This window comes from Opisthocomus hoazin, chromosome 4, assembly GCF_030867145.1.
Source record: "Opisthocomus hoazin isolate bOpiHoa1 chromosome 4, bOpiHoa1.hap1, whole genome shotgun sequence".
Lineage (NCBI taxonomy): Eukaryota > Metazoa > Chordata > Aves > Opisthocomiformes > Opisthocomidae > Opisthocomus > Opisthocomus hoazin.
The window spans coordinates 19,495,826-19,521,084 of record NC_134417.1 but is presented as its reverse complement, the minus strand read 5'-3'; the positions used below and the strand labels follow the sequence as shown (position 1 = coordinate 19,521,084).

Below are 25,259 nucleotides of genomic sequence, written 5' to 3'. Positions count from 1 at the left end.
GTATCTTAATGTAGACTTTATGGAGAAGACTCTCTTAATGGTTTCTCGTATAAATGAGCCTCAAGATTTTTAAAATAAACTTAGTGAATGAGCATACTGGAAATAAAGCTTTCAGGTGCCCTTTGGCTTCTCATGTTTTCTGTGATGTGACTTAAAAAAGCCCAAAAATCTTAGAATTTATTTGGAGTTACTCTCTACCTTCTCTGTGTTTGCTGAAAGATGGTTGTTAGAACTGGTAGAAACGTGTGTCGCAGTAAAATATCTGCAGTGCATAAAGTACGTTGAAAACTTAATGTGAGCCTAAAAAAGCCAAAGTTCAGGGCCAGAAAAACTCAGGTACTGCTGAAGTGCTTTCTTCTGACGGCCTGCAAGAAGTGATCGCTTTGTGAGAGTGTGTGATGCAGGGCAGTGTCAGGGCAAGGCCTCACATTTCCGTTGTGAGTTCTCAGTTTGGAGCAAAGCAGAGTATAAGAGATTGTAAATAATGTGTTAATGCTAGTGGTTTGTTAGGCTGACCTCAAGACATTGTACAACAACTTGATCTTTTAGTTCTTTTTTCTTCCCCCTTTTTCATGCTGTGCATGTCGTCAGATATTGAAGCCTAACAGGCAAATGGTAAGAGTTCAGAAGAGGAGGAGATACAAAATATTGTATCTGTTACTTCACAGGATTAAATGATGCAGCATCCACAGTGTAAATGTGTTCAAAAATAAAATGGTGGCAAGAACCTGTTCCGTGTTTTGCATTCTAACTCTGTGACCATCGAGAGCGGTGTTAGCAAAGACACTTTCTTTCACAGGTCACTCAGGAGCTGTAGTAGGATTTTACTTCAGGATTATTATCGCAGCAGTTAACAACAAGCACGTTGCTTGTTAAATGTTACTATCGGTGTAAGAAGTAAATAGAAGGCCTCAGAAAATGTGTTATAACCAAGATCTTTTAAAATTATCGGTTAATCCAGACTCATGGCTGCCTCGATTTTGTACCTTGTGTAAAGATGAGAAAAGCAGTTGTGAGATCTGCCATCAGGCTGTTGGGGTTGTTTGTTTTTTTTGTCAGAGCTCTGTAACAAGGACTACAACTGTGCGAATCCCAGTTTCATGCCTCTGTGCTGTACTAACAAATCAACTCCAGGATGACTTTTGATTGCCTGTCTGCATGTGGTACCTTTTTCCTTGCTTGCTTAGTCTGCTACCGTTAAATACAGAGCGAAGGGTTTGGTCATTGTTCAGTACGTCAGTGGCAAAAACAGCTGTGAAACAGCAATGTCTTCGGTCTCAGCACCCAGACTGCTTGCAAGAGCCAAGCAGTTGGACCTGTTGGAGAATGGCAGCGTATGTCTGAGTAGCATGTGTGTAGATAGATCACAAACTCAGCCTCCTCGCTTGGTTGTCAGAGCTGAGATTTTATTGCTGTAGAACTTGTTCAGAGTTTTGATAGTTTCATTTACATGGGCAAGAGACTACAAAAGTGACAGATACACCATTTTAGAATTGAAACTTAATTTTGTGCGTATTAGCCTTGAAACAAAGTGTCTTTTCCTTAGATTTTTCTGTGAAAAAAAAAAAATGACACCATTATTTTTGAATTGTAAAATTGCGCTTGGGGTAAAGAGTGAACTTTCAGGTGATGCTGCATGTTGAAAATGATCTAGAAATGTTTAAACTCAGTGTTTTGCACTTACGTTGAAGTGAAACCTTCCACCCAATATTTGCTTTCTATTGGGTGCTTATACTTAGTTGAGTAAATCGAGATCTTCATTTTCGTATCATTTCATGTTACTGTTTTGTACTTTCCTCATGTTTCGTGTAGCCTTTGTAGTGATTTGTTTTGAACCAAGAACAAAGATAACTTCTGGGTGGTGAATTTTGCTCTTATCATAAGCTGTATTTTTTTCTCGTAGTTTGTGTTGTATCCCTCTTGCTTTTTCACGATGATTAGTTGTCACAAGCTTATGTCCATAGACGTGTTTCATTCGTGTAGCTGACTTGAGAAGAATCTAACTTACTGTGAATGTTCTTAACTAATATTTTTCTTCTGTGATTTTTGCCTTGCTATTTTCTTAGATGTTTGGAAACTGGACTTTTGGTACTTTGGTCTTCACCGTTATGGTTATAACTGTTACGATGAAGGTATGATACTATACTAATTACTCTCTGTGTTTGGGTATATAGGCAAATATGTAATAGAGTGATAATTTAAAATTGATTGTAAAGTTATACAGAAGTAATTTATTCTTGAGGATTCCAGATAAGTGATTTTTATGTTTGTTTTCCATGGTGGTTAAAATTTTTTTTATATACTACTTTTGCATGTTAGAACAATATATAGTGTTTGAGCTGGAAGTTCATAAGTACATTCAGACCGATAGTTATGAACTTCTGTGAAGCAGAGGGAAAAAGGAAATTCATTGAAGTTATGTTTGTTTTAGATGGCACTAGAAACTCACTTCTGGACATGGATAAACCATTTTGTTACTTGGGGATCCATTGTATTTTATTTCATATTCTCCTTGTTTTATGGGGGAATTATCTGGTGAGTGATGCTTTTTTTTTCTTCCCCTCTGTCCCCCCCCCCGCCCCCCCATAGCACATATGATAGATGAAGTTATGAGAAAACACTGAAGGATTATGTTCTGCCATCTTGCTCTGAATTTTGTGACAGGTGTCGGAAAGTAAATTTTTAAACCTAGAGTGGCCACTCACTTTTGGCGATTCTTTTAGACATTTGAGCAATGCTGCTAAGCTGTCCTGTGCTCGAGGACAGGCATTACTTGTATCTGACAGCCTGTGACTATAAAGGCATTTTTGTTTTTAAAAAGTAGATAGATTCCCAAAGGTGCTCTGTCAAAGGTAAATGTTTGCAACAGAAGACGCTGGGGTTTGAATCAGTAAAGTGATGTATTTTTACTTGTATTTTGGGGTAGAAGTAGGGTGTTGATTGGTTTCCTGCAACACAATTTAAAACTAAACCAGAATGGTACCCTCCTTCTCTAGAGTTTCTTTGCAGGTCAGGTCCAACAGATTGCTAGATGTCTGCATGGCCACCATGCAGTTGTAACTCTGCATTCTGAGAGACTTGTTACTAGGTGTAAAGTAAGGTACATTTTAGCCTGCCTGTGCTGTACTTTTGTTTCTAGAAGTTCCTTTTGGTAATTGCCACTTCTTTTAACTTTTCAGGCCATTTTTACATACCCAGGACATGTACTTTGTATTTGTTCAACTGTTGTCAAGTGGTTCTGCTTGGTTTGCCATAATCCTCGTAGTAGTTGCTTGTTTGTTTATTGATGTTGTGAAGAAAGTGCTGTACCGACATCTACAGCCAACAAGTACTGAAAAAGCTCAGGTAACGTTATGCTTTTGTATCCAACTTGATCAACAGTTAAAAGAACACGTTTGTTAAAATCAGTCTTGTAAACTAATTGCATTCCTGTGATATTTAATTTTCCTCTTACATTGCTGTCATGTTTAATGCACAGACGTGTTCTCATCTTAAAAGATAATTGTTAATTTAAAATTGCAAAAATGAGGACACTATTTTACAAGGAAATAACATTTATGTTTAAATGATATTAACAGCAGTAGGATTATTTATAAAAGAGTCACTCAGTCTTTTGCATCTCAGCTTGCAACTGTATGAAAGGGTCACATTTTTGTACTGCTTTAAAGATGGTAACTTCTTTTTGTCTAGGTATTAGAAGTTCTCTCTTCAACTGTAATTGACACTGAGTAGTTCTTAAAATGTGATTAAAAAAAATTTTAAAAATGACCTTAGTGTGAGTTATTTTAGTTAGTATTTCTTGGTCATATCATATGCCATGTATTTGATTGTTGATTATGTAATTAAAGATAATTACCTGTGTGGCATTTTCATAAATTCATAGAAGAGGTCTAAAGATATGCTGTGATAATAGAATCTCCCTTTTGCCTGACACAGGCTACAAAAACTCCTTGACATCATTCTGTTGAAATTAGGCTGTCTTTTAGGTAAAAACCTCTTCTGTGTTTGAGTGTTTTCTTTTTAATGACAATCATGGTGAAGTCATCCTGGCCCATTGTTCTAATAGTTACTGCCTCTGGTTTCAGTTTTCAGCGTTTGTATCTTTTTATAATTTTTCTGCTAAACTGAAAAGCCTTCTGTTAACAGTTTTTTGGTTTATTCACGGTTAGGTTTGCGATCAAGTTAATTTTGTCGCTGAGAAGTAGACTTGACTTGCATATTTTGTCAAAAGGGTTATTTTCCAGTCTTTGAATCTTTCTTGTGTTTCTCCTGTAAACTTCACCATTCCTCAACCTCATCTTGAATTTTGGTTTTCACCAGTGGGCTCAGTATTCCAGCACAGTGTATATCAGTGCCAAGTATGGCAATAATGAATCCCCCAGTGGTGTTCAGTTTACAACATAATACACATCAATAAACTGATATCTTCTGCATTTTTTCTCATCTGCAAGTGATTATGTTGGTTTCTTCCAAGTCATTGATGAAAGGTCAGATAGCATAGGGCCAAAAAAAACGTGAAAGAGAATGAAGAATCCAGTTGACAAAGATATCCCATATACAGTCATGTTCTGAAACCTCTTAGCAGTTTTTAGTCCCTTTGTGTGCCATATTGGTTTTTTGGTGTCCTAGTTGCTTAATCCAAATTACACTGAGCTATGTGCCATACGGAACTCCTAACTGCATTACATCAATGCTTTCACCTTTGGTATCTAACCTTGTAATTACTTTGAAGTAAGTGCAGGTTGATTTACTTAAATTATATTACCTTTCTAATTCATGTGTTAAAAATCCACGTGAGATGTTCTCTTGATTTGCCTAGGATCAACATCATGCCAACAAACCTATTGCTAGCCAAAATATCCCATTAGTTCCTTTTCAAAAACAGAATATTAGCTGCTTTTTTCTGTCTTGGATTTTAGTAGTTAAAAACCAAGGTAAATAACCACTGGCTTTCAGAAAACTGTTCAGCTAGACCTGGTAAGACTCTTGATTGCACGTTATTGCACTTTTTGGATTAAAGAGTCTTGATTTAGGAAAAATTCTATAGGTAATGCTACTTTTCTCTTTTTTTTTTTTTTCTTAAAAGTTTAATGGCAGCGTTTATCAAACACTTCCCTTTCCTTCCTTGCTGTACCTCAGCTGTTTCTGTTTGGCAGTGTATTGGTACAGTTGTTGAGGTTTCTCATGTTCCTGAAGTGCTTGAATTAAAAGCCAAAAAGCCCACATCATTTTTTCCCTAGCTTGATCCATATACTTCTTGTTGTATTCTCTTGCTTTCTGAATCAGTTCTAAAGAATTTCCGGATTCAGTTTGCTTCCACTACAGTTATGTCATCAAGGACACAGTCAAACTTCTTAAGAAAGAATCTTGATGAATGTCTTAACACCTTCCCTGTGGCTGTAGCTTGATTCATAGCCATGGGGGTTTTCCTTTGTGCTACTCTTGGTCATCTGGGTTTTTTTCCTTATTCCCATTCTACTTTGCCATTTGACAGTGCCAGCATTAGGGTCGATGTTTACCAACATACTGTCTTTTTCTGAAAGCGTGGTTCCCAATATCCTAGAGTCGAGGTATCTAAAATCTGATTTGACCAGAAATGCTTCAGCAGCCATTCAAAGGTTTCTCTGTGTGTGTCTGATAGTGGAATCATAGTTAAAAACGTATTTGCGAAAAGAAGGCACCTGTTTGTTCCTTTCTTGAGGTTTAATCTGTTGAGATTTTCCCACTCTTCCTTTTAATGGGACAATCGGCCCCACTGATTTCATCGGCTGTTCTTGTAGTGTGGAAGTAGACATAAGTGAAGATGAACAGACGACCAGTTTCACACATTTATTGTCAAGAAATGACAGAGTTCTTCTTCCATTATTATATTTCATCAGATTTGTTTAAAATTTCTATCAGATCTCTTTTTTCCAGTTTCAAAGCAGAGGAAGGGACTTTCAGATAGAATGAGTTTGGAGAATGCCTTTATCCTAAACACTAAGGAATTTTCCATGGAAGTAGTTGAAAGAGTGAATATGGAACTTACAATTGCCCTTTTAAATGTGATTTTCATAGTGTAGGTGCACCTTCTATAGAACTGAATATTTCAATTACTCATTTTTAATTGTAGGACTAAATTAGTGTATTTGCATATGGGGGGAAGAAAAAGTTTAGCTTACAGCTTGTAAGTTTTTATCAAGGCAAGATAAATTGTTATATTAAGTAGTCACTGATTTTTAAATCACAGCTATTTAAGTTATTTGTTTCTGTCTGCCATCATTTAAATTCTAAAGTATTCCCAGCAGGGGTGAGCAAAACACAGGTTCCTCAACAAAGAATGCTTGCCTCTATTGTTTGAATTTTTCAGAAACTAAGAGCACACCAGTTGTGTGAGTTACCCAACTTAGTGCTCTTAATTCACTGTATCTGTAGACATCTGCCTTACTCTACTAAGTATGTAAGGAACTTGATTTTGTATCTTTTATTTAGCATAAGGTCGTAGAGTCAATTTAGTATAAGGTCATAGCGTCAACAGTCAATCTGTCTCTCATCAGTTACATGGTACAGGTAGCGAAGTGACTCATAAGAGAGCAAAGAAATTTAACTGGTATGAGAGAGAAACACTTGAGAAATTCTGCTAATGATAAACTTTTAAATGTAAATATTGTTCTGTCACAACTTAAATCTGTCTGTTCCATTTTGGGAAGTCAGTATATTAAAAATTTGACAGGCAAGCATGAGTTGACTTTTATAGAGGGAAGAATTTGGTGAACTTTGCCTTCCTTAACGCACTTAACAGTGCAAGTGTGTAAATTTTTTTTTTTTTCTTCTGTGTTCCAAATTTTTTTGCTGGCCTGAAAGAAAATCCATCTTACTATGTTTGACTTGGGTCTGTTGCCCTGAAGTAGCTTCTGGGTAATTTCTGACTATAGGTCTGTTGCAGAATCATATAGGAAGAAGTGGACATTAAGGTAAATCTGAATCAAACTATGAATCGTTAGGTAAATATAAGTCACAGCAATACTGAGGGGAGAAGGTAATACGGAACAAAGATGTCTGATAAAGTATAGATGTATAAGTGTATAGGTCTTTTTTTCTCAGTATGAAAGCTAAGGTACACTTAAGAATGGTCCTACCAAACAAAAACTGACTGTGATGATCCCAGGAGCTGTCTTGAAGGTACCAGGCTTGTGTTCTGTATATGATGTGTATTCCACTTAAATAACAATGTCTTGTCCTGTGTCTTTCTCTTAGAAAATTACTGCTGCTACTTACTGACATGTATGTTCCATCCCTTCTCTGTCCAATTGTAGATGTACTCCAACAGAGTTGCTTTAAGTGACGAGTTCATCGCACTGCAGCCATTGTCCAGGGCAAGGAATCAGCTGAGCAAAATTAGGTAGAGTAGGAGGGACAGTTCCTCATCAACTCTTATGCATGCTGAAGGTGAACTAACCAGTGCGGAGAGAGATGGGAAGAGGCATGAATATTAGTGGGTTGAGAGGGCAATACCCGTAGTGCAGATACATTCAGTTTGGTTATTTCTTGGCTTTGCTCTGTGTTTTTGAGCCAAATGCTTCTCCTAAGTAGCATGTGTTGGACGTGCTTTTTTTTAGGAAAAAACATCCCTAGCATGATGCTCAACTTTCAGAATACAGATCTAGCTCTTCTTGCATCCATTTTTAAATAATCACAGTTTCTAGCATGGTTATAATGCTTTTAATTTCTTTATGATCTAAATTAACAGTGCTTTTTGCATGTTGGATAATTTCAGCTTCATAAGGCTGTGATAGGAAGGTCCGTGTATTTCAGGCAGCAATTTCTCGCGAGTTGTTTGCCCATTTTAATTTGCTTCCACTTGTGTTGAAAGAGCAGAAAATGTTTTGAGTTTGGGTGCGTACACTTGTGCAGCTAAGGCTTTTTGTGTTTGTTTTGTGCATCTGTAAAGTGAGTGTTGTTTGTTTTCAATGTGTATAGATCCATATTCCTAAAGGCATTTGGCTACAAAGTCCTAGAAAATTATTCAAAAAAAGATTGAAGTGTACATGTGGCTGTGTAGGCAAACCATTGTGATTCTGAAGCTCTTCAAATGCACCAAGTTCAGTATATGAAATGCTATCAAATGCTGATTCTCTTTGTAAGACTAAAACATGCATATCCATCAATAATGTCTCAACTTTTGATGTTTTATCCCACCCTTATCTACTTCTATAGCAAGAGTTAATGCAAAGAACTGATTCCTTTTTTATTTTTTTTTTTTTAAGGTGACTGTTTAAAAACACGCAAGTAGGTGCTAGGAAAACCAACCAACCTACGTTTTTTGGGACTTAATTGCCATTTGTTTAACTGAGGGAAAGTAGGAGAGAGGAAAACGATTGTAAACGATTAGCAGATAATTTTTAGTGGTTAACTGAAACAGATGATGCAAGTCCGGGAGGGGCTGGGGGAGAAAAGCTTTGTATTTCCTCTGAGAGTCTGCTACAATTTGAGGAAGAACTTCTTCACTATGAGGGTGACGGAGCACTGGAACAGGCTGCCCAGAGAGGTTATGGAGTCTCCTTCTCTGGAGATATTCAAGACCCACCTGGACAAGGTCCTGTGCAGCCTGCTGTAGGTGACCCTGCTTCGGCAGGGGGTTGGACTAGATGACCCACAGAGGTCCCTTCCAACCCCGAACATTCTGTGATTCTGTGATACACCTTTGCAAGGCAAAACTTGAAACGGCTGTTGTGTTTAGCTGTTAAATGTCCTGCTGTGAAACAGTGCAGCTTAGATTTCCAAACTTCCCAGGGAGGTAGGGGAGGATGGGGTTTTGTTGTTGTTGTTTTTTAAATTCCGCAGTTACTAGCATTAAAACAGGCAAACTGCAGTATACCTCTTGAATTTTAGTAAACTTAGCAACATACTGGGGAGGTCCTGTGCAAAAGCTTTTACAAGTTAGCTTTTAAAATTCTTGGTTTATAAGTGTCATATGAATAAGTTACCTTTCTAAAACTTTGGATGAATACATTTCCAGTAAACTTTTGTGTTCTCACTGAATTATTAAAGTGAATTACATGATGCCTCATATCTACACCAAAGGATTTGTGACAAAAGATTGTGTTAAACATTCCAAAACTAAACACATTCTAAGGGTTATGTAACTGGATGATGAAAGAAAAATGAAGCTGTCTAGAAATGCAGCACTGTAGTTACTATCATAGTAAAAACAGGAGAATGCTTGCTAACTTGAGGGTATTTTCTTCATATTACACTTAGGGAAGAGGTTGAATAAAATGAGAAATTTATTTTGTCCATGAGTGATGAATGATTATGCAAATCCAATTCTCTTGTATATCAGAATTTTTACACTTCAGTATCTTAGTAGTAAGGTACCTGAAATACAAGCATTGAGTGCTTTGTGCTATACAGTTGAAGTTGTAAAGTGCAACAAGAGAGAAACAAAGGTTTGGGTTTCTCTAGTGCTTTATTTGTAGTCCTCAGATAAAGTTCAGATGCTATCCTGTGGATCCTTACCTGGAACAGTAAAAAGGAAAATCAGGAAACTGTTCGCTTCACTACACTAAATAAAAAATAATTTGGAGTGAAGACCATGGGTCAGTTTCTGTGGTGTCCAGGGTGGCTGACTTCCAAAAGCAGTAGAGCAGAGAAAGCAAAGAGAACTGTAGGAACATGAAACAAAGCAGCTGCTTGGTGAAGGCAGCTGTAAGCAGTGAATTCTGTCACCCCTCATTCGTACATGGCCACCCAGTAATTGCATCCTTTGTGACTGCCGAATGCTTGTAGATTGATGGGCAGACTTTGGCAGGTTTTTGTTGTTTGTTAAATATGTATTAAAAACCTCAAAAGCAATATAGCACCAAGTTAAACGGAGTTATGCCTTGTTCTGCAGTTGTACTCACTGTTCTGTTGGTAAACAGAAGGAGAATACTTTTAGAAATGCAAATTAAATTACAAATATGATGTTATAATCAATTTTTATGTCTATAGGCTTCACAGTGTGCAAAAAGTGTTCAGGTTTCTATTAAGTACATTTGTAATGTACAGCTAAGAGCTTTGAGGGGGGTATTTTAAGTGTCCGTGTGATTCCTGTAAGGCAGAAATGCAGTCTTGCGTGTGCCTGTTCAACTCTTGCCTCTGAACTTCCCGGGCAGTGTTGGGGTGCAGAAGAAATCCAGCAGCACAGGGCAGGTGCAGGCCTTACGCTTCGCTGGAGACTGACTGAGCACTACTGCTTTCCTCTGTAGCTGTGGCTCCTGTTCTTGGAACGTGTGAAATATATATCCTAGGGGACCAGCTGGGCCCCATTGTATCTCATTTCAGTTTTGTGTGTGTCTGTATGTAGACATGTGTCTGCTTTATAAGAACTGTCAGAAATCTTAAGCCACATGTGAGAAGTGTTGCTCAGACGGATGTTCTACTTACTGATGGGATTAACCATGTTTATAGAGTTTTTACCTTTGGACAGTGTGTTATGACTGTACTCAATACTAGGGAGATGTAAAACACAAAAAAGGTTTTTATTTACAGAGGAGGCTGTCAGTGCGTAACGTGGTATCTGGGACTCCATCTGTAGCGTTGGTCTTAGTACAGCCAAGACTTGGTTCTTTCCCGGTCTACAGGCCCGTAAGTTTGTGGTTGCCTTGTTTTCCCTTCATCTCTGCAGATCTGCTTTCTTTAGCTGTCTCCAGAACTCCAGACTCCTGGCCCTGGCTTTACAGCCTTCATTACTTGTCTGTATTTTTTCCTCTAGTTAGTGTTTCATAGGATTCCCCTCCTAAAGCTTTCGTATCTGACCCAGCCCAGCTGTGTCGAAGTTGAGGACAGGTTTCTGTTCCTTTTGCACCATGTGTTTTCTGTAAGGAACACATAGTCTCCAAGACAACTATTCAAGTGCAAACATGCCTTCCCGCTAGTGAAGTATACCAGAACATCCTAAGCTTTGAACAAGGGTAATCTCTTCCTTTACAGGTTTGTGTATTGTGTTAGCAGAGTGTGCTACCTGGAGATACTTTTGTCTAATGAGTTTGAAATAACGGAATATGTGACATTTGTAGGTTTATTTGATTCAAAGAGATGAAGAGTAGAAAAACTAGAAAAATGTTGAAAACAGAAGTGTCAGTGAAGTAGTTAGTTAGTTTTTAATATAGTTATTTTTTCTTTGAAAAATTTAAATCTAATTGTTGGGGAATTTAATATACAGTATATTAAGGGTTAAAGAAAGTGAGCTTTACAGTAGGGAGCAAGTTTTAACTCAATTGTGGAGTAGTAATAATCACCTCATCTGTATTTTCTGAAACTTCCGTATGGCATCAGACATGTTGGCAGGTAGGACCTGGGCTCAGGAGGATACTGTGCAGTGCTCTTAACTTGATGTACAGGATTAAATACATTTCCTGTTCAGCGAAGTCCCAACTGTATATTTCAGTGTAAATGTTTAGTTGAAATGTCTGTCTTGTGGCATGTAGAATACACTGTAATAAACAAACTGAGATGGCCCTTTCTGTTAGAAGGGGGAAAACTAATAAACCTCCAGAATCTGAAACCAAAATCTGAAAATCTGAAACAGATTTCAAATTTATTTGGTTTTCCCCTTTTGTAGTCTGTGCAAAAAGACCAAACAGTTGTAATACCTGTGCACTGATAAACCATGTTCGATCCACCAATGAACTTGAAAAAGTAGCCTCTTTACCTTGTGAATGTGCCGTGTTCTCTCAGGAACAGATCTGTAAAATGAAAGTTCATGTAAAAATAACTGTTTTAAAGCAATGCAAGCATGGTGGTTTATAAGACTTGTTGCTTTTCTGTCCTTCTAGATGGAAGAAGATAAGGGTTCAGTCAGCTCAGCATGTGACTTTGCTGAAGGCAGGCACAGAGGGGAGGACAATAGGCAACTGCTAGATCCATCTAGCCTACCCGACAGTTCTTACGTTCACTAGGTAGTACTCCCACTCTACCCTAATGTGTGTGTGTATATACATATATTTATATGTATCATATATAGACAGTCATGGAGCCATCTCCAAAATATCCATATTTTTGGTATCTACAAGAAAATTTGTATCATAGTATGTGGGTTTGATTTTTTTCCTTATCAAGCTGAATCATTCTTTAATTCTGCACTTCAGTTGTTTTTTGATTTATTACATGAAATGGGCCATTATCATATAAGTATTATGTTTATTGTGATCCCGGATCTTACCTCATGAAAATACTTCATTTGCATCCCAAGTACAAATAATACCAGATATTTCTCTATACTTATTAATTTTTTTAAAGCATTGTTTCTGCTGCCTTTTATTTCCTGAGGGTTTGTTTCAAGTCTTTGGATACCATTCTGCTTTACTGCCTTACTGTGCCAGGTTTTACTTTGATACAAAACTATGATCATAATTGTCCACTACAGACAGAAAAGTGAGAAAAGGGACTCTTTAGCATAATATAAGTGTCTTCCTTCCAGGTAGTGGGTATAAATATTAAAATCCATGTTCACCAAGCAGTTATATACAATATATCTACACATAAAATTGAATTTATTTTTATATTGTCCTTAATGCTCTCCCAGTATTACTTTACACTTAACTGTGAGTTTGATAAAATATAAATGTTGTTTCCAGGCTTGTGTAAGGTCACATTTGCTATTTTTAAAAAAGGGTAATACTAACTTTTCCATAAATTGTGTTTCAAGCATGATCCTAGCTTTTTCTGAGTATCTAACTTGAGAACAAAGGAGATTCTGGTGAATAAGAAACACCAGCCCTTCAGAGCTGAGGGTTCACTCCTTGGAAGCTAGTTTGGGTTACTCTTGGTTCCTCTTTCTGCCAGTCTTTGAATAATATCTAGGACTGCGAGCTCTCAGGTCAGCACATGCTAGGGGAAAAAAGTGTCTGGTCCATCTGATCCTACATACAACCACTGTAAGATGACCTTTTACAGTAACTTTAAAGGTATTACTTGGTCTGCTTCAAGATAATGGATGGACTAAATATTCTTTTTGAAATCCTAACTGTAGGAATATGGAGAGTTTGTTTTGTATTGCTGTGAATGCAACCGTGAAGATTGCTGCATATGCAGCAGGGAGCTTGCTTTCTGACCTCCTGATAGGAATTCCTTCTGCTCTGTGTCATGTCTTGTCTGATACACTGTGAGTGCAGTATGAAGTGGCTGTGAAGGTCATATTTGCAGTACTGCAGTGCTGCAAATTGTGCTATTCCTAATTATAGTATGGTCTGTGACAGTACACTTGTGACCAGTTGTGACGGTCATCGAATAAGAGTGCTCAGGGACTCGAGCTCTGTTGAGGCATGTTTTGTTTTGGGTTACCCAAAACCCCTTTTAGAGCTGTCAGTTTCAATGCTTCTGCTCCTGTCTCTTGGGTATTTCCAGAAGTTCATTGTCATGGTAAATCTGCATTTTGTGTCCCGAAGACCTCCCAAATGAGCGCCTTAGGCAGAAGCGTGTGTTCTGCCTGCGCTCATTCTGGACCTCAGAGGTGCAGCGACTGTATCAAGGGTTTCAGTTTGTAATGCTTTCTGTAAGTTCATACAGTTGTTAACTGCCAGCCCTGTAAGCATCACACTGAGTGGTGTGAGGGGAAGATCCGGAGGGTCTGCGGGGAAGGCCAAACAGAGCCAAGGAAGAGGCAGGCGTGCATGGAGATGATGTGTGGGAACACCAGTTCTGCCTCTGTGCTCCTTCCTGGTCCTACCAGTTGGGATTTTTCTCTGGGATTTCCAAATGCCTCTTGTTTCTGTTAGCTGCCTCTTCTTTGTAGTAAGGGAATTGTTCTGTTATGAAGCTGTATGCCTGTTTCAGGGATTTGGAAGGAATGTGTGCGCTCATAGTAAACCACTCCCGTAGGGAATGCTGAGGTTCTTTTGCTTTCCTTGTGGAAAAGCAACTGGAGTCAGAAACCAAAGTCTTTAGACAACAGTTGGCGACCTTTGGTCACACGGTGAAAAGCTGGGGGAAGCTCTGAAGTGAGCTGTGTCCTATCATAGACTAAGATGCCTCCCCCCAAATTTCTTTAGTTACTGGTTGCTGAGAGTGAGGTGAGGATAACGGATGCTGAAATTCAGCCTGTGTGTTTGGCATTTGTTTGACAGGATGCTCTCATGGAGAGTTTCAAATTAGATTAAAAAGCATCGCTGGACTTCACATTTCTGTTTCCTTTTGGAAAGCATACTGAAGTCAGTTTGGATATTCTGCCTCCAGCAGTACTAGATTTCAGTTAGTTTTTACTTATGCTATGGTTGACTAGTGTGCAAAAATAATACAGAGGAGCACGCTGTTAGATGGCACTTAACTTAAACCCGTACATCCTTGTATTACTACTTTCATTTTGTTTGGGTCTCCTTCTCACCTACAAAGAATGAACAGTAGACAGTTTATTGTGCTAATGTTGGATTAATTCTTCATGCTGGCATGAACGTGACTGAACCTTTTTAACATCAGCCTTGTTTGCATTTAGATAAAAGACATTCACAAAACCAGGAATGTGCTTTTGTTCCTTGCCAAGCGAAGGGTATCAATAGCAGTGATATTATGTGTAAATTATTATAGGAAGTTGCATTCTACACTACTTGAGGAAGAGAATTATTACTTACAATCAGGTTGCTGCATTGTATTCTGCAGCCCTGGTCTGACGCTTTTTCTTGATTGATTTCCCTTAAAATAGGGCAGACCTGTGGCTTGTGTAAATTGTTGTACCTCCGCTGCGGTTAGCCAGGGCATCACAGCTTAAACTGCATGGCGCTCTGCTCCAGAGATCTGTTGTAGCTGTAACTGCTAACCGGTTTATTTCCAACATTAAGCAGGGATGGTGCTCACCAAGGCTGCTTTCCATACGCTCACCAAGGCTGCATTCAAACCTTGGGAAGATCAAATTTTAGTGTAAATAGACTTTAGGAAGGGAAATGGTAGTGTTATCCGTTGTTGTAGTTCTATAAAATTGAAAAATATTCAACACTCTAAGAAAACCTGCTTTTCCTAAGTGTTTTCTGATAACAGCATTGCCAGAATCTGTGAGTACTGATGTTGTGTTTTCTTTTCTTCATTTCCTCCTTCCAGCTTACTGAGGCAGGTTCAGGTATCAACTGCTTGGACTCCATGTGCTGCTTCTCAGATGGGGAAACAGCATGCACATCTGTTAGAAGAATGCTGGAACGACTAATGGGAAGATGTAGTCTGACCCGGGTCAACAGGTGTGGCATTTCTCTCAGTAGTCTTTGCTGCAGACGATTCTCCTATAAACTGGAACCCGATGAGCCTGCAGCCGTAGATGTCTAGCGAACCAGCTGCAGGTTTTGCTTATTTAAGTAGGAAATGCAACTCTTTATTGTACTTTTTTCATCCTAAAAGATTATTTTATTGTTTCTTTTTGAGTTCTTTCTTTTGGGATGGGGAGGGGGAAAAACAGTTTTCAAAATATTTCTGTTAAAACGTTTAGTTTGGCTTACTACAAGTTCTTGTGTTGTATCTATCGTAATTTCTCTTGATTTGTACATTCTTCTCTTAGAAAATCAAGCCTTGCTGCTGTTTTTGTTCTCTTTTTTATGATTTTTTTTTTTTTTAACCTTCACAAATCAGGAGTTGTTTGTAAAGTCGAAAGACTTTTCCCTTTGGTTCTTGATGTACAACCTCCAAATATTTACCTTGGAGCTTGTGTTACTCCTGAAGATATACAAAAGGCTCACACTCCCCCCTTAAATATAACTTCATTTAGAAGGAGAGTCTTTAAATATTTCAGCCATTGATTGATATGAAGATGAAATATTTTTGTAGTATAACTTTTATAATCTATTTCTAAAATCTGACAGAACAGAGCCTTCAGGTTCTAAGAATTTTAAATGTTTTTTTCGGTTCTGGAAGGTATATTGTCCAAATCTTGTGTGCCATTCCAAAGTACGTGCTAAATAAACCTTTTTCCTTCACAAACCATGTGTGAAACAAACCTCAATGGGAGAAAAGCACACTGGAGCAACTGAATACAGCTAAGGAGCAACACTGCTCTTGCAGTCAGCGTAACTGTGAGAAAAACGCTGACTAAACCTGCTGATGTGCCATCTCACCTTTTCCAAATAATGAGGGATAGCTAAAAAAACACAGAAATATTTGGGGGTAGAAATAAAAATAGTCTTTTGTACATCGTAATCTCTCAGTCCCTGAATGATATCATGGTCCTTCATTGGTCAAAAGGCAAACCTGAAAAAGTTGCGCTTCACCCGTGTTCAAGGAAACTCATTTTGTATTTGAACAACTTCGTCTTTTTTGGTTAAAGGTTGTGATATCATTCATTCCGTGTAAAATCTTGCGGGGTGATTTCCACTTGCCAAGCTCTGCCAGTTCTGGCTCTGCCTTTAGGTGTTGGCTCGGTACGTAGCACCTTTCTGGTTTGAACTCTTGTGTTGGATGCAGTGTCTGTGGCTTCAGTCAGTTTCTCTCTTCTGGCTTGCTTATGAGATTTAGTCAACATTTCTACAAATCCAGGGTATGGTTACGCAAAATGTTTCATTCCATATGAAAAGTGAACTGTTATGATTAAGTACATTTTTAACTCAAACTCTTGCTGTATAGAAAGCGGGCATGATGTATAAAATAAACAGTTTAATAGAATTTTTAATCTACAAGGTGAGCATTTAATTGGTCTGAAAATCAACATTTTGGTAGCAGTTGCTCTAAGTTTTTTTGGTTTTTTTCCACTTCTCTGTAAAACTGTGCTTTCCAAATGAGGAACTTCTCATGCTACTTTTTTCATTTATTTTTATCTAATTAAGGCATATTTTTAGTTAACTTTTGCCTTAATAACATGTAGTCTTGTAAGGTAGGTATTGTGTGTCTTATTTTCTGCAATGCATTTACTTTTTTACAATTTCCTCTTTTTTCCACTCAGTTTTTCTTTCTTTAAGAACTTACAAATATTTATTGAAGGTAACTCATATTTGACAGAATATTAAACACTTTTTGAAAACTGCACTTTCTCAGGTTCCTTGTCTGCTTACCTCGTGATTTTCAGACAAAGTTCCACCTAGCTGAATAATTTTAGGGTTGTTAGAACGTGGAAGTTAGTATTATGTGTAATGAATATGCAAAACTATCCTGGTGCTACACTGGGGGCTTGATGTTCTGTAGTTTTTGCCTCCCCCTCTGGTTGAAATTACTCTGAACCATCTTGTAGTGTCACTTAAATTTATGTGTAGTACAACTAGAAAATACTTTTTAAATTTGCTTTCTTCAGTGACTTCAGTTCCTTCCACTCAGCATTGACACATAAAACCTAGTCTAAAAGTCAAGGTACTAAGACTATTTTTTCCCCTGTATTTTCCTGGTAATATGTGAAAGTCTTAGTTTATTTTGTTATGTACTAATTGCTTAAATCACATGAGGCAGTTACAAGCTGTCAAATGCTGAAGGTACAGTTAAGAAATCTATTTGGTGATTTTAAAAATGCCTGTAAAATTGTTGAGCCTTTGTTCACGCGCTTGAGCTGCTTTGTTTTTTACCTAAAGCTGGTATCTTCTGGAGATTGCACAGTCCCAAACAGGATGGTCTGCTGAGTACTTGGGCTTTACAAAGCGGCTTCTTATGCAGCTGCAAATTGTTTTTGCTGAATGAAGCGATGCTGATAAATACGTTGTCTGTGAGAGTGCTGTAAAACGAAGAGCACTATAAACTGGTTTGTGTTGTGTTCTGTGCTCCTGATATTCTGTCAAATATGATATTCTGTCAAACACAATAGCTGAACATGAAATCAAACATGGTGTCAAATTTTGATAGGAACTTTGATGAATCAAATTGTGATCAAATCAAATTAATTGTATAAATGCTTGGAGTAGCGGGCCACAGGAATATAGTCTCTTGAACTTAATTTACTGCTTGTAAAATGCATTCGAGAAGTATTTTCTATAGCTTCATTCACCAGTTAGAATATAAAATGTGTGGTGTGGTATGATAAAATGCTTTTTTGTCTGTCTGTTCCATTAAATTGTCTGTCAATTTGTCAGTCACTAAAATATTAAGAATGCTGGATCACATACACGTCTTGTACAGTAGGATTCATTACCGAATTGCTCGGATCTCCCATTAGTGGTACTCATGTCAAGGCACTGCATGTAAAGGTTCTAAAGAAACAGCAGATTTCTGACAGAGGCAAATTTGGAGAAGTTTGTTGTATTTTCATTTCCTGCCTTCCAGCCTTCTGAGCTTTTCACATACAGTCCTGTAATATTGTTCCGCCACGAACAGTGTCTCTTCCGAAGTAGGAATCTGTCCTTGAGAGAGCCATTGTGAGATCCCATCAGAATCAAAAGCTACAACAGGTTAGGTAGTTTTTCTGATGCCTTAAAATTTAACTTTAACGGTAAGGGATGAAATAGATTCATGACTGCAGCTGGAAGTTTTTCCTCCCCACGCCTTTAGACAGCTTGGGTGTCTGACATCAGAATGCCAGTGTCCTGGGTGACAGCGGTTGGCTCTGCCTGTCGCAGGGCTTGACGGGAGTGACCTTAGGCAAAATCAAGTTGTAGCGTTCACTGTGCCTCAACTTATGCGTGCGACATGCAGATTTCCCTTGAGGCACAATGGTAAAACTTTAGTTGTAAAACTGGCCTATAAACCTCCGGCTGTTTTAGTTCATAGTGAAGAAAATATCTGTAGCTGTGAGTAAACATAGAACTGCTAATTACATAGTTGGCATGATTAATCGCAGTATCTTTTCAAAGGTTTGAATGAATTGCAGGTGCCTACATGAAATGAATAAGATTAGTCTTTTAAAGAGTTACATTTGCCTAATCTCGTAACATCATACTTTTATTTCTTGCTTTCATAGACTTGTCTCCTCAACTCTAGATTTTAAGTTCCCAGTCAGCCAAACTTTTTTTTTATTGTTGCTTTAGATCATGGAGTTCATCGGATCCCTTCTATGCCAACGACAGAAGCTTCTTGACTCTCTCCACAATGGACTCGCCCACTTGTTAACAGGGACATTTGTAAATGCCTTGTGGAAGCCATGTGGTGCTCGTGCACCTGTAGTAGGTTCTGAAGCGAGTTCAGTGCTACATCCCTGCCCTAGAAAAGACTAGCATGACTTCTAAATACAGCCCAGGGCTTGTCTTGTGGCCTAGCATAAGTCGTCTGGACAGTAATCACTTCCAAGATTATTTTTTTTTCTAATTATATCCACAAATTGCTAAATATATATATATATTTATTTTTTTTAAGGAGCGCTTTTACCTCTGAGCATTTAATCTTCTTTTTTGTTACCATATGGGCAGACTGGAATCCTGCATTTGATACTTGAGACGTCACTGTAGCACGGTGACAAAATCTTTCTTCTCCCAAATTCAAGTGATCCAATAGAACTGAACTTGCACAATGAAACTTTAAAAAGTTGCATTTTCCATGATGACCCTTCACTTTGAACGCACACGTTCATTTTGAGTTGTCTCTTACAGATGCTGTCTTAGCAGTCTGCAAATCAGTTTTGTTATTTCCATGGACGGTTACTATATTCTATAAGCAATCAGTTTAGTAATTTTTGAGAGTTAAATACAATTCAAATATTTATGCTAGTGTGTGAATGGCAATATATGAGTCATTGCTTTGAAAAACACTGTTAACTTTTACAAGGCCATAATTTGGAATAATAAGGGATATAACAATTCACTGTCGTCTTGAAGTATAATTCAGCAGCCAGCCATCTTTTATTATGCATGGTGTGTTTTGTTAACAGTTCTTGATCTTGACATGGAAAAATGTGTCAGCATTAGTGGATTATACAGAAGTCTCACTAGCATAAATTTTGTGAATTATTAATCCTTTTAAAGTTGGGGAATTTTTGCATGTGTTATTCTTTTTCATGTATTTATATTTGGTCATGTTGTACTTTGAAGATACAATTAATGCTTAATTATCTTCATATATCTGAAGGATGTGAGACATTGATGGCAATGTTTCGATACCTAAATATGCCAATAAAACCAAATTGCACAGACGGAGCTTGGAGCGGTGCATCTTGCAGGTACCTCTGCTGTCCCAGTATAAATGTGTGTGTCTGCACGTCTGGGGCCGGGCAGCAACAGATCCCATCCATTCTGCAAGGTGACCAAACCTAGGGGGGGTGGGGAGATAAAATGGAGGTCCTGCCACCAGGGCCAGCCAGGGAGCGGTGCCTTAGCTATGGCAGTTTTTACAGCTAGAGGCTGGCAAAAGTGCTGCTGCTTCCAGAGCCTTGTTTGGACGTGCAGGTGGAAGTCAGTCTCTGAAGTCCTGTCAGTAACTGGAAGAACCTTCCTGTCAGTAAGAAACGCAAAGCTGCATATTGATTGTTATCTCTGGGCGGAATAAACTGTAAATCACACCTCCAGGAACTTCTTGAACAAAGAAGTGGTTAAGCGTAGGATCTGGACAAAACCAGCATTGGCTGCTTTCACCCTGCCTGCGTGAGTTCCCGCTGCTGGCTGAAGTGCCGTCTCCCCAGTAAATTACATGGCAAATAAGTAGTTCGGGCAGGCATATTTTACCCTCCTGGTGTGACACCTCAGGGGGGCCTGGGCTGCTGCCACAGGAGCATGTCCCTCTGCTTATGGTCATCCCAGACTCTGAAGAGGGCAGTGAGCTGCAGGGGAGGAGGTGCGCAAGAGGTCCTACTTTCCAAGCACCAAATGCGCTGTTCATTAGTCTTGTCCGTGACTTTAACCGGTATTGCTTCAGCTCTTCTCTTGGAACTCTTATTTTTGCATTAGGGACTGGAATCTCTGCTCTGGACTGAGGGCTGCAGGTGCTGCAGGATTTTCAGGATCTCATTGTTCAAGGCAATGTTTGCGTAGCAAAGAAATTGTCATTGCAACCTTGCTGTGAAACTCGAGTCCGTGAGGTTTTTGTCCCACTGGCAGAGATGAAGACCAGACCACAAATTGATTAAGATGCTCTAAAAACGAATTATGAAACAGAAGAAACAAAATCAAAACACAGCAAACTTTCATTTTAAATAACTGTTTAATTCAGTGTTCAGAGTTCGTAACTATCATGCCTTCAAGTGCGTAAATGCAGTGAAGCTGCAGTTTGAAAATCTCAGTTGTACACTAGATCCCACGTCGAATGTCCAGGCAGTTAAGAAATCACTGAAAATGGAGTCTCGCATGCTCCATGTAGTAAGCATTAACGTGTGACTCGTCTGACCGCATATAGCGTGAAACCTGGATCCTGTGCAGTGGACTGGTGGTTACCTCTCCATTCCCCAAGAAAACTTCCAGCCGGGTATGCAGTAGTAACAAAATACACTCGGATTTCACCTGCTCCTGTAACTCTCTTCTTATACAATATTAAATATGTTCTTAAAATAATGGTTTTCTTAGTAGTTTCTCATTCTAAGAGTCTTCATACTGCCATGGATACCTAGGAAATAAGGGGCTTTTTGGAATGCTCTAATCAGATATCTGCTGTTTAGCTGTGTCTCGTATGTCGCAATCAGTGTTTCACTTTTCCGAAGTACATGTTCATCCCTGTCCCATAGCAGTTGCCTCATCCCGTCAGCGTGTGTGACCGTGTAACCTCATGAGTCTCTGTTGTTGGCGTATCACATGTGGAAATGCAATCTGCGGTTGATTTTGTGTCGCAGAAGGCAGAGGCTTTGATACACAGCCCTGCTCCAAGCATTTAGATTGGCTCAGCTCTGTACATTTACGTATTTTGGCTTTTACCACACAAATCTATTACATTTGCACAAAAGAAGCACAGTCCTATAGTTAAAGAGTAATTGCGTCCATTATGTTTCTTTAAAACCTTCCATCTCCTCTTCTCCCTTTCCCCCTGCTTTCCCTTTTCCCAGAGTTTGTAAGGTTACCGAAGAAACATGCATTTAAACAATTCAGGAAGAACTTCTGAATCAGCTGTCTGCCAAGGTATATTTTTCTATTTGCAGTAAATCTAAACCAGTAATTTCTCATTATTAACAACCTAGAGTTGGTTTGTGTAAGACCAGGTCTTTTGGTCTGACAAATATTTTGGCTGGAAGAAGTGACTGTGTTTTTGTATGGGTGTCACAAATCTTTTAAAAATGGCTTCTATTGAAGGAAGAAAGATTTTGTGTGTTCTTTGACAGCTGAAGGGTGTGAAACCATTCACTATGCATTGGCTACGGTGCACAATTCTTCATGAGGAAGACTGCACAAGGTAGAACTAATTCAGTGTAATGCTGGCGTCCAGCGCTCTGATGTAGAGCGTGAATGGGCGGGGGAGGATTTGCCAGAGGGAGGAAACGTGTTAGAGTTACCTCTTCGCCTTGCAGTCCGTACGGTGTGGCAGAAGAGCCTGTAGTAGGTGTTTGTAGTTAAAAGCAAGAGTGGTGTGTAGTCCCTTTACCATGCAGTGTCTCTGGAGAAGCACCTTCTCCATGGCCACCTTCGGGACGGGCTTTGGTTCTCAGCAGATTTTAGGTCTTGTTCTCTGAGAAATGGGGTTGGTGTTTTGTTACTTAGAAAAACAGAGTTTCCGTTGCTGAACTTAGGCTTTTGGAAGGGTGCAGTGGGAAAGATTAAGTGGGAAGATGCTCTGAATTGTTTCACAAACTAAAATGTAAATATTCTGCTTAAAATATTCTGTATATTTTTTCAGGTTGGGGGGACACAAATGCAAAGGAAGGAATGCTGGAAACTTTGGCTTTACATTTTCAGAATGATTTTCTAGTGCAAAAGATGATTTGAGAAAAGATTATGCAACTTAGAATGCATATTAGGCAAATTAATTTCTTACTGAAATCTTTGGTATTTCAAACATTTTTTATGACAGTATAACTATATTGGAAAAAAATCTCATTTTCTAGTGATAGCAATGTCTCAAAGCTGTAGTCTACTTTTTTTTTTTTAATAGCTTTATCTGGCACTTCTAACTATTAGTGCTTTTGGTGAAATTCAAGTGCTCGAAAGTGCTCCATCGGAATGTGCTTCTGAACCATTTATTTCGAGATTCTCGTATTCTTGGTGTAGGATACAGCATCGCTCTCAGGCCATCGTCACTGTGCTCACCCTGCCTTGGTGCACAGATGGTGTCAGTTTAAAGGGGTGAGTTACTCGCAGAGCAGGGCGAACCATCGCTTATGGACTAATTTTAGTCTTCTGTTCCTCGATGACTTCCCAGTGAGCCTTTCTTCTTTGCAGATCTGGGTTTTCCTGGGAATGCTGTTGTCATTGGTAGTTCTGTATGTCCTTTGCTTCTGTTGTTTGCTTCCAGTGGCATGATTTGTCTGGTTTCTGCTCCCTCTTGGAATGGCTCAGTTTATAAACAGGAGGAGGAAAGCTTGGATGCTCATGGCTGTATCACCTCTTGCCGTCAGTCGCTGTAGAAGCGCATTCGCATCGGTATTTACAAGGCTGCCGCTTTCTGTAGATGTTTTCCTTCAGCTCACTGCTGCTCGTAGAGGCGTCGGAACTGACATGGTGGCGAGACCTGGTGTGCTGCCCCAGCTTCTGCGGCTTGGTTACAAGGAATGTTCTCCTCACGTGGAAGCATTCGCCACGCTACGATGCTGCATTACAGTCAGTACACACACATCTCCGCACTGCAGATACGACTTGTTTTGTTGTGGTTTCCAGTTTGTATAAATGCGTAGACACGAATAAAGCCGGGGGGGGGCGGAGCTAAGGAGCTCTGTAGGTAACATAAAGCGGCAGGATGTGAAATGCACTGCTGTGTGTGACACAAAGTGTGACTTGTCTGAAAGGACCCCTGACGTGCGCCTAACGGCCTCTGGGTACATATTAATTTTTCCTCACAGTTTTAAAGGAAATGATTTCATGCATCAGTAAGTTCTCAACCTCTTTATGTTTTGGCAATGGGATAAAAGCTAATCTGTGGGGCATATAAAGGGAAGATGGATAAAAAGGAGACTCACTTTCAGGTATAAATATCATTTTTGCAGCAAAGACTGTATTTTTACAATTCCCAGTTACGGTCCCATGAGAGATTTCCGGTCCTATGCATATGAAAATAGCCAGTCTTCTAGACTTCTGTATTTTTCACTTAAGTGTGATCAAGTTTGCTGCTTTCTTGAAGAAAAAAAACGTGACTGATATCATCTTTGCAAGAAGTACCTTTTTAAAGATGTTTATCCTTAATTTTAGGTAACTGAGGGGCATTGACAACTGGAAACTAGCAATAATTAGTACAAAGAATTTTGGACCTCTGACACTGTGGCTGCCTGATGTTATTTTTGATTCTCTGACAGCGAGTTGGTGTGCTTGCTTATTGTACAGCTTGGTCAGTAGAAGTTGTTTTGAAAATGGTTTATGAAAATTATATTTATTAAATAAAACTTTCACTTGTAGCTGAGTCATTGTTTTAATTATGGAAGAGGAAAACATGCTTGAGGGAAGCAAGGCTTGCTGCTCCTTGTGCCCGGGATCAGTCTGTAGCCAGGCTGAAGGTGAGTGGCCCACCAGGCACATGCATACAGGACCCACGTACCTACCTGCGCGGCCACCTATGCTGATCAGACACAAAACCCACCCCACCTTCCCCCCCCATACGTACACACACGTGGGGGGGTCCCACCTGCAGCTGAGCTCAGTCAGTTGGCCCAGCAGCTCCCCGCAGAGCCTCCCACCAGGCCAGCTTGGTGACGAGTGCCACCATGGGCTCTGTTCCCCTTTCTTCAACAGCAGAAGAAAGCCCTTCCTCAGCTGCCCAGCCCCAGCCTTGTCCTCAGCCCCCCCGACCACTGGTCATGGCTCCAGCAGCTGCACGCTTCTGGCACCTCCCTTCTCCGAAGCCCATGCAGAGGTTTGTCATCCTGATGCCTGCCCTATGTCCTCTGAATTCTTCAAGGGAGGAGGGCTTGAAATTTTACACTCTGAAGACAGAACTGAGTCTAGAAAGGAAACAAACGGTTGTAATTGCGTGCAAAACATTCAAATTGCAGTTAGGCAACGCTTGGCAAATTGAGAACTTGAAGACAAGTTCCTGGAAGAACTTCCAGAAGCAGGGAGTTGATTTTTGTACCAGTTCAAAGGTCCAGACTTGGGTTTGAGTTACACGAGTCGCTTTAAATTGTCAGGAGCCAAACTCTTCATGTTTACTCAGGCAGATGCTTCTATCTGTTGGTACTGAATTGGCTGGTACACTATTTCTGACAGGCGAGATGATCAAGGGTTGGATGGTGTGGTCTGCTCTTGAGAGCTCAGAGGGCTGAATGGCACCATAGGTTTAAAAACCATGGTCAGTGTACCATACTCAAACAAAATCTACAGAGACTTCTGGCAACATTATTTAAATAAAGTGTGAAT

At 39.3% G+C, this 25,259-nt stretch overlaps 1 protein-coding gene across 10 annotated transcripts in view; it reads left to right on the top strand.

The window, feature by feature from the left end:
- ATP11B (ATPase phospholipid transporting 11B (putative)) overlaps positions 1 to 24,255 on the top strand; it is a 70,273-nt gene extending 46,018 nt beyond the window's left edge. Inside the window, exons 26-32 of one of the 10 annotated variants that reach the window (XM_075418259.1) lie at positions 592 to 615; positions 2,067 to 2,132; positions 2,432 to 2,535; positions 3,180 to 3,345; positions 7,296 to 7,381; positions 15,052 to 15,185; positions 21,809 to 24,255. In XM_075418259.1, coding sequence (XP_075274374.1) covers positions 592 to 615; positions 2,067 to 2,132; positions 2,432 to 2,535; positions 3,180 to 3,345; positions 7,296 to 7,381; positions 15,052 to 15,154 — 549 coding nt within the window. In that variant the 3' untranslated portion in view covers positions 15,155 to 15,185; positions 21,809 to 24,255. Of the gene's footprint in view, positions 1 to 591; positions 616 to 2,066; positions 2,133 to 2,431; positions 2,536 to 3,179; positions 3,346 to 7,295; positions 7,382 to 11,798; positions 11,922 to 15,051 lie in introns of all 10 variants that reach the window. The other 9 variants (XM_075418264.1, XM_075418260.1, XM_075418261.1 and 6 more) reach the window with 9 other exon arrangements.
- Positions 24,256 to 25,259: the final 1,004 nt, after the last annotated feature.